The 16,994-nt window shown below is 31.6% G+C and overlaps 1 protein-coding gene across 2 annotated transcripts in view; it reads left to right on the top strand.

The window, feature by feature from the left end:
- Positions 1–16,994, top strand: part of LOC118196440 (N-acetylglucosamine transporter UNC93A-like) — a 116,073-nt gene that overhangs the window by 13,113 nt on the left and 85,966 nt on the right. Inside the window, exon 1 of one of the 2 annotated variants that reach the window (XM_035367910.2) lies at positions 14,682–15,862. The exons of the other annotated variant lie outside the window; for it this stretch is intronic. Within the exon in view, the coding sequence (XP_035223801.1) occupies positions 14,906–15,862 (957 nt within the window). The 5' untranslated portion in view covers positions 14,682–14,905. Of the gene's footprint in view, positions 1–14,681; positions 15,863–16,994 lie in introns of those variants that run through there. 2 annotated transcript variants of the gene reach the window in all.

The raw sequence follows: 16,994 nt of genomic DNA, 5'->3' as shown, positions 1-16,994 counted from the left end.
TTTACAGATTAAAATTTAACTAATGATTTATTTATATTTCTGTATTGCATTTCTGCTTAGGCAGTGAAAACTGTAGATGCCTTTAAAATATAAGACATACAGCATAATGACAAAAAGAAGTATTTTCTTTTAGACTGAGTAAATATTTTATATCCAGTGCTTTATTTCAATATTAAATATGTATTTTAAAATTTAGTAGTAATTTGGTTCTTAAACTGCTGAAATTCTTGAACATATATAACATATAAACTTATCTTTAAGATAAGCCATTTGATTCCCTCTTTGGGGTTAGTGTACTCTCCTGATAGTGCCTGTTTACTGTACGACTTGTTCTCAATGCTTCATTATGCTTGCATTGCCATTCGACTTCAGCATTCGGGCATGCGCTTATCCTTTCTTTAGGTAGTCAAAGTGTAGTTTCTTCTCTGATTTTCATTTCTTCAAGCACTGAAGTTTCGTAGAACCTTTTTCGACAAAGCATCATTATGTATATGTACTGTTCATAATAAAAGATCAAGTATAGTCGATTTTACCTTAAATCGGTGGTGAATTAATGACATATAAGATAACTGTTCTTAAGAAAGCAATTTAAAAAATGGTTCTTATACTGAATAATCAAGAATTTTCTATTCAGAGTAATGCTTATAATACCTTATCAGATGGTACCACCAATACAGTGCTTACTCAATGGAGCTTAAACCAAGTGCCGGGAAGTCAAGATACATCTGAAATATGTTCATCAACTATGAGCAAGGGAAGAATTTTGAAGAATCTCTTTGTTATGAGCGTATCTTATTTCTTGTTCTTCACTGGGTTCTGGGCGCTGTCTGATCTCCAGACCACTATGAATGCAGACCAAGGTATAGGCCCTTATTCTTTGGCAGTAATTTACGCATTTTCCATGATTTCTTGTTTGTTCATGTCAGACATTCTCATAGCAAAAATTGGTTCTCACAAAACGTACATTTTATCTATGCTCGTGAGTCTTCCGTATATTGCATGTAACCTCAGCTTGAAATGGGGCACGATGATGACTGCTGCCGCACTTTTTGGATTAGTAGCTGGTCCTCTAAATACATCTCAGTCCTCATACACGGAACAGCTTGCAGTTCTGTATGAAATTACGACAAGTCATAAACTGGAGAGCGTGATGGCATACTTTTTTGGTATTTTTACCTTTTTTGGAGAAAGTACTCTAATCTCAGGAAATCTAATATCCTACGTTGTCTTAAAGAGAGGAAAGCATGCCATACCTTCAAGCAATTCCTCCATCCAAACCCACTGTGGAATTCAATTCGTCAACGGCAATGATATGAATACAAACTTAGAATCGCCATCTGATGATGACAGATTTCTTTTGATTGTCATTTTTTTGGTTATGGCTGTTGTAGGAGTGGTTTTGGCAGGTTCGTTTATGGATTCTTTAAATATCTATGAGAAAAGGGAAAGTAGTTGGCAAGATGTGAAAAACCATGTCATGAGTGCTTTAAATCTTCTAAAAAATCCGCATCAACTGTTGCTGTTACCTCTCAGTATTTTCTGCGGGCTTCAGTGCTCCTTTTATTCAAGTGATTTCACACAGGTAAGTTTAATTTTAAAAAAATTAAAAAGTTGACATAATGTTAACTTATCTCTTTTAATGAAACATAATATTTTATACAATGCGTGATGGCTAAACTATGACTGCAGTAAATAACAAGATGTTTTTTATCATGTTCTCATGTAAAGTTATCTCACACAATGCTAACCGAAACTCAAATAAGTTTCAGTTAGTAATCTGTGAAACTTTCATAATTTCATGTGTAATTATGAAATTTATATCATAATGAATATTGCTATGCATAGCAATAATCATTTACATATATCTGTATATGCAGAAAATTTTAGAATAATAGATAAGTGATGAAAATACGAAAGTGATTCGCGATTATAAATTTATATGAAAGAATATAAAAAAATATGAACCTAGAATAATAATTATTATTCAATAAACTTTAATGTTTAGGGAAATTAGATGAAAAACGAAGTATAATCGATACAGAGTGAATTCGAAATTCGAATTTTTGTACATTTTCTGTCATTTAAATCTTTCGAATATAAATTATCTGTAAAATATCTTAATTCAAAGTTTTTGAAAAATTAATATTATTGACTTTCAGCCGAAACCTTTACCAAAAAATAGAATTACATTGCTTTAAGTTAGGTTAGACTCAATCGCTAATTCCACTTCTTAGCGATTCTGTATACACTCTGAAATTTTTAGTATGTCAAATCTTGAAATAATTTTCTTCCTTTTACATTTACTACTTAAAAAGATTTTGGGACAATGAGAAAGCTTTGAGTTGTTACTCAAATATGTCAAATTAAATTGAGAAAATAAATATGACAATTCAAGAGTTTTAACTATGTAAATCGGTTACTGGATTTTATTTTTTATTCTTATTAAATAGAACTTTACTTCTAAAATCTTTATTCTTAAATTCGTTTTTGATTAATTGTATAATCGAAATTATACTTCTTTTAAAAACTCTAACTATTAAACATTTTCCCCCTTCTTTTTCTTATTTTTATTAAACGTAATAAAAATAAGGATTCGAGAGACCTGAGAAATTTTTTAAATTCGCATTTGAGAATATTTAGATCTCGTCCCATCTTCATATTTTATTCAATGTAATTGAATAAAATTGTCAACATAACTATTGTTGAATAATTAAAAAAAATTGAGGAGAAAGAATGTAATAAATAGACGCAGCACAAAACAGGTCTCAGTAACAAAATGCATGATGATATGGTTTTATACTTATTATAATTATAATATATTATATTATATTATAATTAGTGATCGTGTTTTAGCTGTGGCCTTTTCTAAGTCGAATTCTTAATAAAGAAATACATAAATAAGTGAGTAAATATATAAATAAATATATTTAGAAGGATATTTAATTTTCAATCGAATGCATTTTCAGTGTAAAACAATTCCATATATAATTTTGTTGAATATTTTTTATTGATTATTTATGTTTCAAATACCGAGAAACTTCCCCAAGATGTTTTCTTATGATTTCAGATAGCTTTTATCTTCTATACAGAGAGTGAGCTACGAGAAAGTACTGTCTGTAATATTTTGCATTATTATTTGTATTTTTAGAAATGCTGGTCACTTTTAGAGAAAGTGGTTCTTAGGAAGATGGTCGCCATGAGAAGTTTGACTTAAGAATTTATGAAAAATGAATTTAAATAGTGACCACATTTTTCATGTAATTATGATCTAATTGCCTTGACTGGGATTCAATTGTGTGGCCTCTCCCAACTAGCTAAGAACAAAATAAGATTTGGGACAAAATATGAATTCAAGACTTCACGATTTTAAGAGGTTTCTAATAACTTTCAAACTTGTATTTTTTTTATAAATATGGTTGAAGGCAGTAGTTGTAACTGCTTAGCTCTCGTCTGCAAATTTTGATTATGTAATATATCATTTGTATACACACGTCGCACAAAGTGCAAAGATGTCATGGATACATATTCTTTAATTTTTGTAACAATTTACTTTGGCTGATACAAAATAAGAATCGCTGATCTGGCAGTCCAACTAGTTATGGTGGCTGCTGGCAGTACAAGTACATTTTATCTCCGCTCGGAAGCCTGTTCGGCGGCGAACGAATTGTTTTTTAATCAACAACGGGATTTTTCTTCAATTAGAAATAGTGTGTGGTTATTGACTGTTGTTATCAGTCTAAATTGAGGAACGCTTGTTTTCAGCGATGGAAAGCACACCAGCTTTAACTTCTGTTACTCACGCTTGTTTTCTTCCTTCTGATTACCGATGTAGTTGATCTTGAATCAGATTTACGATAATCTGAGGATTACTTTGAACAAGTTATTCATCTTGCAAATAATGTGCAGAATTTGTTTTAGAGATTCTCTGATAATTTCAGTTAATAGTTCTGTAGTAAAAATGTTCTTATTCGAAGGGCGGAAAAATGGCGTCCATAACCTAGATCAAAATATATATAGTGCGGAAAAGGTTTTAGAAAACATAATCATGAAGTTACATTCTTTATTAAGTTAAACAATTATTCAGTGGACAGTGATCTGCCTATCAGTAGTGGTTGCTCGACTTGGTTTCGAATCCTGGTGAAAAGGCTATCTGCATGACACTTCGTAATTTTCCTCAAACGTAATGTAGATACGAGCTTTTTCTTTTGCGGATAGTCAAACAAATAATTTTCTCCCCTGAGACTGAGACTCAGCTTCTTCAAATATGCACCTCGATCCTGCGCCATATCCATAATTTTCTTACCTAAGTTATCCTCAATGTGGAGGCGTTGCGTGCAGCTGGAAAATCATATTTTGCTGCCCTAGTTTCAACTAACAGAAAAGCACAATTAAGTTTTACTGATGAAAGCTTTTACACCCTGAGGACATGGGTTAATCGTAGTGGCATACGATTCCTGTGGGGAAGGAGGTACTAACACTGTAGATTCACTAGGTTATTTCGAAGCAGGACACATGAAAAATGAGCAATGCCCTCGCCGGGACTCGAACCACAAACCTCTCGAATACGCGTCGAGCGTGCTGACCACTACAACATGAAGGCGTGCCAAGAAGACGGGAGAAATATCTTATATACTCCCATTTTTAAACGGCGACTGAGGTTTAGGCGACTCAGTCGTCAAATCCTGGTGGTGAAGAATCATCATTCAACGCCTTTTTTAATAAGGGCGCCACTGTAGGGTCATTAGGTTATTCGAAACGGATAAAATATTTATGCTTTCTTCTATGTGTTCATTTACGTAGAAGAACTTTAAATTCTGCGTTCTTATTGTGCTTGTCAGCAATTTTTCTGCACTGTAACTTTCTTTAATTATATATATATATATTGTTGTTTTTACTGCTGTTAAATGGTGTAAATACACTTATTTGCACACTCAAAAAAGTAATCTTTCCTTACCTTGTAAGTAGGTATTTATTTCACGAAAATAATTATGAAATGGTGAATGACACATTCTATATTTGCCTTACTGTACGCATCCTCTAAGGGATGTAAGCTGTTATTTTAATTTTAATTAAAGAGTTATACGTTTAATTAATTAAAGAGTTATACGTTGTGAAATCAATGCTATACTTTTTTTCGTCTCCGAAACTCACCCACTTTCTTCTGAAAATGAAAGAAGACTTACGCTTATAAGAAGGAAAATATGCTAAAAATATAGAGTACAGCAGTGACGGAGTGTTTTTAACTTTATATCTCCATAGCTAGATTTACAATGAATTACAGCCACTATCTGCGTAGATTAAGTTTTAGGAGCGAGCCTATTGTCTTAAGTTCGCTGAATTATTGTTAAATGAGAAGTTGTTTTCGAGAGCTAAAATTAAACTTGAGAACTTATAGTCCTTTCACTGCAACAGTAACTACTTGATCTTTCAAGCAGTTTTCAGGCATTTAGTTTCCCTGCCTGATCTTTTATTCTTAACATTTCTCAAATATCTAAAATCTATATCGCGTTTTATAGCCCAATTCATGTAAAAAACTGATAAAGTTTCTGCATCGATTTGCTAGAGATCCGGTATTAATACATTGTTTATCTAATATGAAGTGAATAGTGTTACCTTAATGCCACAGTAAATACTTTAAAAAATAAGGTTTCATAAAAAAGATATATATATATATATATAATGCAGTATGTTTACAAAATGTAAGAAAAGAAGCTTTTATACTCCAGCGAACAGGTATCTGAAACTAGCTACTTTGAGAGAAGTCGATGATCTATGAACTACAAAAGTTTTTGTGAAATTAATCATAATGTTTTTTTTCCAGAATTTAGTGCTGAAACACAGCAATAATTTAATTTTTTTCTGTCAGCTCTTTTCATACGAAGTATTTTCTTGTACGTACCTTTTCTAATATGAAAAGAGCAGAGAAAGGTGTCTATCAGCTCAGGTTTTTCTATCAGCTCTTTTCATACCAAGTGTTTTCTTGTACATTTCTTTCTATCAGCTCTTCTTTCCATAGAGCTTCATATGAAAAGATTCGATAAAAAAGTTTTTTTTTTCTTTTTTTTTCTATAAACTTTTTTCACATAGAGTGCTTTCTTGTACGTATATTTCTCTCATATTTTTTTCTGTCAGCTCTTTTCATATGAAGTGTTTTCTTGTACCTACCTTAGCTGTAGTACAGTAAGTAATTAAGAAAAAATCTCTAACACACTGCCAGTTTTTATTTGCTACGTTACAATAAAAAGTATTTACCTAATTATAGGTTACATTAAGTTTTATCGTCGGTGATTTCCCACACGGAATCTTAGAAACCAGATGGAAAGAAAGTATTTTGTTTGGCTTAATATTTTTTGTGAAAGGTTATGTCATTACTGAGGTCATTCTTTGGAACTGTGTGTTTTATGCTGCAGTTTGTATTTGGATTTGAATTTTTGTTACTTGCAGGTTAAGCTTCTTTTAAAGTTTCTTCTACTTTAGAAATGAATTATTTGGCTTATCATGGATATTCTGTATGTTGATGTCATGTAGTAGATTTTGAGCGTTGAAAGTGAAATCATCTGTTTAACTTCAGGAAAATCATAAAATCCTATAAATGTAAAAAATAATTTAATAAATGTTAAAACTAAAATACTTCAAACAAGTAATACCGTACTTAAAAAAATCAATGAAATTTAAAGAGTAAAGAATATAAAAGAAGGGGAATTGAATCAACTTCAATGCCACTTCGTCAGGAGGAGGAACATTAAAATCAATTGAAATCTGTCTTCCATAAAATTCCTTGCCATTCTATGTCCGAAATTAGCCGATGAACCGTTCCCATGTATTTTAATTATAATAGTTTACCCGGAAATTCTGGCCCTACCCCAAAGCAAGGAAAACCAAAGTCAGTTCTACCTTTAAACAAAGAGAATTCTATCCAAAGAATTGAAAACGTAAGTGAATTTATAATTTTATTTTATTTTAAGTATTTTAGTTTATTAAAATCTTTTTTACATTTATAGTATTTTGTGAAATTTATTACTTATAAATTTCAATTTTTGGTTTCTTTGAATAAAAATGTCAGCTGTTTAACGCGCGAAAACACTATGCATGATTATATTATGTATTTTTTAAACTTGTTTTGTCAATATATATATATCCAATTTTCGATATATTAATACAATTTGTTATTTATTTGCACCCATATTTGTGGAGACAGAAACACATTACCATTACCTACTCCTGCGCTCACTTGGTCTCTTATATATACTTTTCTACGTCCTCTACAGGCATCTTTTGAAGCAGTACTATATATTGGGAGGTTACAACATTTTCTTGCTGGGTGTACTATAAAATAGTAGCAGGACCTAAGATCAAATCAGTGTTAGTTGTCTGAAGATTTATAATGTATCTCAATATATGATTAAGTTATTATTAACTACTCCCTTTTGTAGAAAAAGTTAAAAGTACTGTCGTTGAAGAGAACGTATCATTGTTATGATAGTGTGAATAAACGTTTATTAGTAATCATCACAGCGATTGGTTTAATTAAGCACATTGTTTATTATTTAACGCTGAAATAACATTCTAAAAGTCTCTATACTGTAATTTATGTGAAGTGTTTTTATCTTTGATCATTTTAATTACATTCACTACCATATTATAATGTTTAACAAAATAATTATTTTTCAACAATTCACCCGAATATTCATTGCATTTTAATTTATGGAGACTGTTTGATGCTGAAGACTGTGCTATAATTTGATGCTGAAGAATTGTAACTGGAAAATTTGTCTCAATGCCCATTTTCAAAAATATTGCAATTATGAGTATTACACGCCTTGTGAAAAGCTGTAGCCTTTCTAAGCAATTATACCTAATTCTAATTTTAAAAATAATAAAACCAAGTTTTGATCACTGATAAATTAAATCTCTAACAGATTTTTCTCACTAAAAAACTCGTTAAAAATATGCTAAGTTTTTTTTGAAGACATTTTATGTTATAAAAACATTTTATGGCATGTTATGGAATGAAATTTTACTTAAAAAAGAATGTAATGAATTATATGGATCTTGCTAGGGCTAACTACCCTTAAATTTATGAAAAAAAGACTTCATAGCAGTTTACAAAATTTCTGAATGTACTTCCTCAGTAAATAATCCCTATGTTTTTTAGTGTGTCTTATGTGTTCTTGAGAAAAGGTAATTTTAAACGAGTGCAGTAGTTAAGAAAACTTTAGAGGACATCTGTTACGTTGATCCATTTTAAACGTTTAAAATAAAATATGCAATGAATTAATTCCTTTAATTCTGATGTTACAAAAGTGGCAAACAGAATAAACTTAAAAAAAAAAAAAAAAAAGTTTGCAAAGTCGAAAGAAAGGGAATACTTTTTTATTATAAATATTAAAAATAATTATTTATTAATTTATTAAAAAAGAATACTACTTTACTTCTAGCCTACCAGCGGCCGAGTGATAAAGTCTCTGAACACTGGTAGTTCGGTCCGAGGTTAAAAATCTGCGAACAGACTGGCTTCAGGGGCGTTTTCGTGTTTTCCCCATGTGTGACGTGTTAATACGAGCCAGTTTTCCTTATAAAATCCTCCACGAAGGCATCCCTCCCCTCCGTGTAGTGACTTAGGGCGGAACACGTGAATAATAATAATAAAATAATAATACTTTAATTCTAAGGAAAGGAATTTTTTTTGATGGCATTATCTAAATTTAATAACAAGTATAGATTGTGTCTTTTATTTCTATATTACAATTCAATTTCTTTCTTTAATATGTGAAAACATATGAAACTGATCTTATTTCGTTTTCAGCTTTACTTTTTGTTTAATAAAATGAAACAAAATTAGAAAAAACAGTAAAGTATTACTCGTAACTAAATAAGTCTAATATATTTCGAAGTACTCATTGTAAATATCATTCTTCATGCACTGCTTTATCTATAAAAGTTACTGGAAAAAGTTTTCAAAAGGTATAATTTTTGTTTCTTTTATGACGAAATGCACCTATAAAGCTTTTATTCATGATTTCGGGGCGATTCCGTTTTTTTTTCTCCCGCTTTCTCTATTTTATTAATATTACATGTGTTTAATTTTCCCACAAAATTACTGTTTCTCTTGTCGAATCCCGAAAGTCCGGGAAGAATTACTTTTGATAAAATTGTACGTATTATCGCTGCTTAGACATCTTGGGCACCAATACGGATAGTTAGATATCTGCTCAGTAAAATCCACCTTGTGCAATACCTTGGAGATCGAGACTATCCAAGATATAGTACCTGAAAGATTGGCTCCTTGTATTCTACAACCAACCGCAGAAAAGGAGTTTAAATCCATGCAGTTTATCCGCCCTTAAGTTCGAGGTTGCACTGCTAGACAAGGTAAACACAAGCATCGAAGTTGCTTATCAATTAGAAGTGGTGCACCATCAGAATACCTAGCACGACAGTTTGCCTCCATCGAAGAATAGTCCTTCCGAACCTATTACTTAATTCGAACTCAAGTGCAAAATTTGGGAGTTCTTTCTTAGAATCACTATGCTAGTCAAGCAGCTTTCAATAGCATAATTCTTTAGAACAGTTGTGAGGAAAAACACAATATGAATATAGTAGTACTTCATTAGTAACAAAATGCTCCAAATGTTCATAAAAATTATCAGTTGTATGTAATGACATTTAAGTATATTAATAAAAATAAATTAACTATATATGTTATCAAGAAGCACACGTCTCTGTCGCTTAATGTGTTCGCATTTGCAGTTATATCATAATTTGACAGCATGCGACTTGCGACATTATGGGAACTGACTATTTGAATACTGCCTGGATCGTTTTTGGTATATGAAAATCGTTATCAAATAGCGCGGATGAATGAATGGCTTGGCAGCGTGATGTAGCGTACAGTAATGGCCTATAAAAGACTCTGACAGGGACGTTTATATATCAGAATAACTATATAGAAAGTATGCGGATGAAATTAATTTTTGCTACACTAGTAAATAACGCTTGCAAAAGTAAGCTATAAAAGTTACTGGATAAAAAAAAAGTAAAAGTAAGCTAAAGTAAGCTATAAAAGTTACTGCAGTTAAAAAAAAAACATGTTTGTATCTATCAGTTATTTTTTTATTTATTTATTTTATTTATTTTTTTATTTTTATTTTTATTTATTTATTTATTTATTTATTTTTGCGATATAATACTTACTGTAGCAACTTCTTATCGTTATCTTCGTGAGCATATGAAAGTAAATATGATAATTTGATTTATTAGTTTACCTTCATCTGTTATGTAAAGACTTGATTAATTCACTATTTGGTGCTTAAAATAAGTGAACTATTACAAGCATAAGTGGAATTTGAATTTAATACTAAATGAAAGTAAGATTAGCCGTCTTATTATTAAGGTATCCTAATTAGAAGCTTAATTAGAGCTGTTGCTATTGATTTGTAAATAAACATTTTTGTTTGTACTAGCAAAGTAGGTGAAATTACCTGACTTAACTTTATACCCATAATTAGAAAGAAAAATATATTAGTTTGCAAACCGGTTAATCTAAGCGAAGACATTAAATACAGTTATGATCAAGAGGGATCTCAAAGCGAAAGCACAAGTATTACGGAAAACGGCAAATTTATTTACAACGTACAGTAAAATACCATGTTGTTTAACTCTTAAATGTGTAATTTCTTAAAATGTATTAAAGTAAAGATTTAGTGTTGAGTCATAGATTGGCGGAACTGTATAAAATACCATATCACACTTTTAATATATAATACTTTTGGGTAGTACAAGTATATGAGATACGAAAAACAGAAAATTTCTTTAGTTGCTCGGTAAAATGCATATTTTAACTTTTAAAATGTTTTTCAAATTACATCTTAAATGTGTAAGTTTCTAAAGTTAAGTATATTTAGACATTGATTCAGTCAGAGACAGATGGAAAATTTTATTAAATACCATATCATAATTTTAATGTAGATTACCTCTGGTTCCACAAATAATATTGTCATTTAATTCTCACATTTAGTAGAGCGGAAAAATAAGCACTTATTCAGTGCAAAAGTTTTATTATAAATAATCGCCAGGTTACAGTTGATCTGAAATTTAATCAATTTGTTAAAAATTAATTTACTGGTTTAGGAGAGTGTTTAGAATTATAATGGAAATGTTTCAATAAACAGTTAGCTTGAAGTTATCGTGTTTAAAGATAAAGCTAAATTCAGTAACGCAAAGCATTAGTGAAAATAGCTGCAGTGTTATTCCGGGCAATGTGTATCGAAGCTGCGTCTTATTAATGAGAACTCATAATCTAAATAGAACGCTGCAACCGTTTCTGATCAAAAACTGCGGATATATATGTGCTTGCTTGTTTATATGTATTGGTCGTTCAGTAATGATTCGCACTAAGAAGAGTAAAGTGAGAAAACAGGCTTTAAAAGTTGGAATACATTACAGGAGATTGCTACCCAAATGGAAGAAAGGTTTTAATTTCTCAGGAAGTTTTCGAATATATCCAATAAACCATTCCTTAGAAGTACTACGGAACCACTCATGCATAAGCTGTTGCAGCTAGTCGTTTGCTGGCAGATGGTCAGTCATAGAGATTTCCCTCCATCTTATCGAAAGGGGCGTAGTCAAATGCAACACTGTCCTGGGACATTATCAGACATTACTGTCTCTGTAGGTCAGTGAACCTCTGGGACAACTCTCAACACAAATGTCATGCAATTTCAAAACTTTATACACTGTCGTTTATAGAGTTCCTCGGCCAATGCCTCTATTTCAAGTTGTACCTTATCGAAGGTTATGCTTCGATTTGTCAGTATGAAGTTGGACACCTGCTGTACCCCTCATTAGTGATTTATCAGTACTCATTCGTTTCACTGTATTTTTATTTCCCTTGCTGGATTTCCTAATCCAGTTAAATACAGAGGAATTTCGTGCGGAAACTTACTCACCACATACAGCCACCAATAGCTTGTTCTGCTAACTGCACCTCTTTTCAAAGAAACCCTGTTCTCATTTTAACCCTTTGCGGCACAGTGGTCTGGACACACCTAAAAATTTCTTTCTGTACGCACAGAAAAATTGAATGAAAAAGGATTTATAGGTTACTCTGAACCTTGTTTATTTATAGTAGATGGCAGCTTTAAACAAACCAGTCCATATATTTTAGCCATGTTTAGTTTTTAAGACCTTCATTTTTTAAAGAAAACTTCCAGATTGTTTTAGGGTATAAAACGAATTGCTTGAAAAGAAATTTCTATGTTATTTTTTTGGCTGTATGCTAATCTCCTTATTCTATATTATTACCTTGAAATTTTTACCTTGAAATCTTGCCTAAAATCAAACGGCGAACCCTAGGTTTCCCCAGACCGGGCTCACCGATAATTATTTGTTTATTATTTGTTTCTCCGCATCTCATCGGTCAGTTCATTGACAACAATGCTCGTTTCAGCACTCTTTTCGAAGCTATATTCAATCAGTGTGCCACTTTGGGCACACCCACAGAATTAAAACGATAAGTGCTATCTTCACAAAATTTTACTTGTGTACTCCTTTAGGCCTAATTATACTGCCTACCTTTTTTTTTTTTTCATCAAAACTCCGACTTTAAAAGGTAGCGTGCCGGAAAGGGTTAACCATATGCATTATCTTTCACTGAACCTCATATAAACTTGTCTTCGGTCGTCTTCCCCCCCTCCCCCATTTTACGTTACGTCTCGTAAGTGCTTCTGTACTGGGAATAAGCGAGCCATTTTATGGTAGAATTTTGAACTCATACCACGATCTGAAACAAACATCTACCCGATGTTTAATAATGTTTGTTATACTAGAACAGCAGCATGAGTCTAGATCATTATAGAACAAACTAATGCATTAAAGAAAGCTACCAATTAATGCAGTACTATTTTTCTTTAAAACCTCCTTTCATACCCTTAATGAATTTAATGTTATATCAAAGCATCAACTAATTTGACTCGCTCTGCAGTTAAAATACCACAAAATATAATTCTGTCCATCGCTCAAAAATCTGTAATATATTTTATCAGTGTTAAGAGTTTTGCACTTTAGCGATTTCTCGCTGCCTTCTCATAATGTTCCACTATCATCTCGACATTAAAATATCAGCATGTGCACTGTCTTCCTGCTCCTCTAGGTGCAAGTTCTATTTTAATGATATCTGGACTATCTGTAGGAGAAATATTGCATGAAATTTCTGTATCTTTTATATGTACTGCTCACGTTAAAAAAATAGTGAATTATAACCAAGTGTTACAGATTCCCTTCGGATGATGCAAAATCTAGAAAGATTGTAATTTGGATGATCTAAAAGACAAGAGATATGGTGAAAGAATTTTTAAATTCGTTTGGTCTGTTTTTGTTTCTGGTATTTGATTATTGGATCCATTTAAAGCTTTTAATTTTTATTCTTTTATTCAGTATTCTACCTGTTGACGATGTGCCTTATTCTGGACTCGTTTCTTTTTATTCATTTGGCACAAACGAAACAAAGTGGTTTTGTAAATATACTACTCGTTATTGTGACATCAACAATAAAAGAAGTGCGCTTTCAGTAAAAGACAGAATTATCCATTGCTTTTTAAGAAAAGAAAAAATCCTAGTTCAAAAGCTGCGAATCATACCGTGAGAAAATTAACATATAAGGATTTTTTAATGGCTGTCAGATTTTTTTCTATTCTTTTTGGCAAAAAATAAAGCTTAATGCTAAAGTAAACTACTTAACATAGGGAAATAAATTTTTGTTCAATTACAGAAAATGACGCTATGTCCAAGTATGCGGTTTATTTATAATAAACAGTTTCCAAAAATAAAAATTGATTATCCAACCCATTGTGGACACATTTAAGTCAGGTAGCGGGACTCTATTGCATTTATTTATCTGTTTATATGCGTTTAATAGCATGATATAAAAAGAAATATTTTCATTTCCTACACTAATGAAATTATCATTTCCCGAATACTTTTCATGCTACTTAAAAGTGATGTCGTTAAAAATATTTTTTGTGGATGCAATAAAATATAGGAAACTAATCATTTTTTAGTTTTCAGCAGGTGTGCTTGTGAGAAATTACTGTAAAGATAATGTTTTCTCATATCCATCAGTGATTTAAAATGGCTTTTCCTGTAGTATAAGTCACACGGTTAAGATAAAGGTACTTATTCTAGGGAACGAAGATACTACAATTTTCTGCCATAAAATTCTCGTTTGGATACCTCTTTTCCCAGTATCATAAAGTTTGAAGTTAAATTAGAAAATTAATTACTTTTATTTTAATATTCTGTAGATGCCTCGTTGGAAATGAAAACGGGAATGTATGGTAACTAATATCAAATATAGTGAAAAATCAAGTGCAAAGTAAGAATCGCTTTTGAAAAATGACATTTTTGTTGCATTTTTTGCGTGATTACGATATCGTTTAAGATCGGTGACGAAATGTCATAACTTTTATCTTTTTAATCCTTTTGTTACTTGAACAAGTAATCATTTAAATAAAATATGAAATTAAATTTATCTCTCAGATAGCAGTACCTCGATTCTTTTCAAGGTCAAACTCTATTGCCCCGATAGTGCTCTGTAACTACAATCGCAGCATCATACGAGTTTGATCCCGTGATTGTAGTTACAGTGTGATTTGATTAAATTATATCTTTTAGAATTTAAGAATTCTGCTTCAGCACGTTCACTTCAGCATAGTTTTAATGCGCTTGGTAATAGAATAAGATGCAATATTTTGAGTAACCTGTTAGATTTTAGCAAATTTGTTTTAGGATTTTGGCGGGCTGATTGAATTGGATTAAAACTATTTTTAATGTTTTCCACAAGAAATATATTAAGTTACTGGTGAACCAACTGAAGACTGGAAAACGTCTTTAAGTGAAATTTTGAGATATGGCACTTATGGAGAAAGAGAACTGCCTGTCGGTTGTAGCAGGCGACAGTCTTCTTGTTGACCCCTGCATAAATCAATCATCACCGTCTGAAAATGTTGCGTTCCCACTGAAGATGAACAAAACAAAAATTTTGAAGAACTTTATAATACTGAGTTTGAGTTATTTTTTATTCTTCACAGGATTTTGGGCACTCACCAATCTAGAGAGCACCATGAATGCAGAAAAAGGTTTGGGTCCCGACTCCCAAGCGGTAATTTATGGTTTCTCAATGATTTCTTCTTTACTGTTGCCGGATGTTCTCATAGGAAGAATTGGTAGCAAAAGAACATATATCTTAGCTATGTTCCTGTGTAGTCCATACATAGCATCCAATCTTAGTTTGCGCTGGGACACTATGATGATTGGCGCTGCTTTGTTTGGATTGGCATCTGGTCCACTGAACACAGCTGCATCAGTGTACATTAATGAAATGGCGATTCGCTATAAAGATATCACAAAATCTAAACAGGAAACCGTCACAGCTTGCTTCTTTGGCATCTATCTTTTCTTTGGGGAGAATACTCAGGTCTGGGGAAATGTGGTATCTTACTTTGTGCTTAGCTTAGGAAAACATGCTCCTTCTTCCAGTAACTTCTCTCTTGAGACTCATTGTGGGATTCGTTTTGCATCCAAAGATGATAATGATACAAATACGAATTTAGAGCCGCCATCTGATCATGACAGATATCTTTTGATCGGTACTTTTTTGGTCATGGGTGTTATAGCTCTTATTTTAACTGGGTTGTTTATGGAGCCTTTGAAGAACGACGTCAGAAAAGAAAATAATTGCTACGCTATAAAATCTCGCCTTATAGCAGCCGTAAAACTCTTAAGAAATCCTCATCTTTTACTGCTGTTGCCCATTAGTATATTTTGTGGACTAGAAAGTTCATTTTATTCGAATGATTTTACAGAGGTAAGTGTCTTTTAATTCCGCTTTTTTTAAGGATTATTTATAGGTTCAGATAAAATTTAATCTTTGATAATATTTAACAGTATTTATGTAATCCCTTTTTGTACAGTGAGATAAGTAATAAAGCAGTGCTCTTATAATTAAATGTAATCAGTTAAATTAGTGGTGACCAAGCTGCAACACTCAGAATTCACTATTATTTTAGTGATTGTAGATTTTCAGATGTATATATGTGTTCATGCTTTTAAATTTTTTCAAAAGTTGTTGAAATATCAGCATCTCTAAAAACTGACTATGTTGAATTTATCCTTCGCCAGAAGCCGAACATTCTTTTTAACTTCTATAATATTTAAATCTTAAAATCTAATACATGAATGTGTTTTCGAAAATATGATCGGATGGCATTTGAATTTTCTTGTATATCTTACCTTACGCTATATTTGTGTGTGGTGTTACCTCCGAAACTTTGAAGATAATTTAAAAAGTATATCTATTACCTTTGAATCTATTTATTTTTTCAAGACATAATGATAATAATTTTTGCCTCAACAAAGCAAATTTTTTAGACCATATGCCAGTATATATATTAAATACTAGTGTGCTCTATGTGTGTGCAGAATTTGAACACCATTAACTTAAATTAACTTTTTCGGCAATTATTTAATACTTTGGAGAATTACTTATATATTTGTGATCCATAAATGTAATAATAACCACTGAGTATATGGCCACCGGTGCTTGAGGTATAAATCTGTGTACGTTGCTAGTCTGTTCGTAAGTCCGATTTTCAGGGAAAAAATGGGCTGAAAAATCGGTGTTTTGTGGAGATATAAATTCTAGTCGTTTCTCTGAAAAACATCATATGTCAGCAAATCAACATATCATTGATGATGTGAATAGTTAATCTATTTAAAACTAAATGACCTGCTTACACAAAATTCCAAATTTCATGCTTACATGGTGTATATTTCTCAGCCATCGTATGTGTAAAGCATTTACTAATTTTTTTATTTAATCGGAGAACTCTTAACCAATATCTTAATATTCGATTAGTTGAATACTGGAGTATACGATCTGCTCGTTAATTTCATAAATATAATAACTTTAGAAATAATTAAATGATTAATTTCATTAC

This window comes from Stegodyphus dumicola, chromosome 1 (genome assembly GCF_044657685.1).
Source record: "Stegodyphus dumicola isolate Sdum_Otavi_A_Nest chromosome 1, ASM4465768v1".
In the NCBI taxonomy this organism is placed as follows: domain Eukaryota; kingdom Metazoa; phylum Arthropoda; class Arachnida; order Araneae; family Eresidae; genus Stegodyphus; species Stegodyphus dumicola.
The sequence above is the reverse complement of the archived record's forward strand: the minus strand, read 5'-3'. Positions and strand labels throughout refer to the sequence as shown.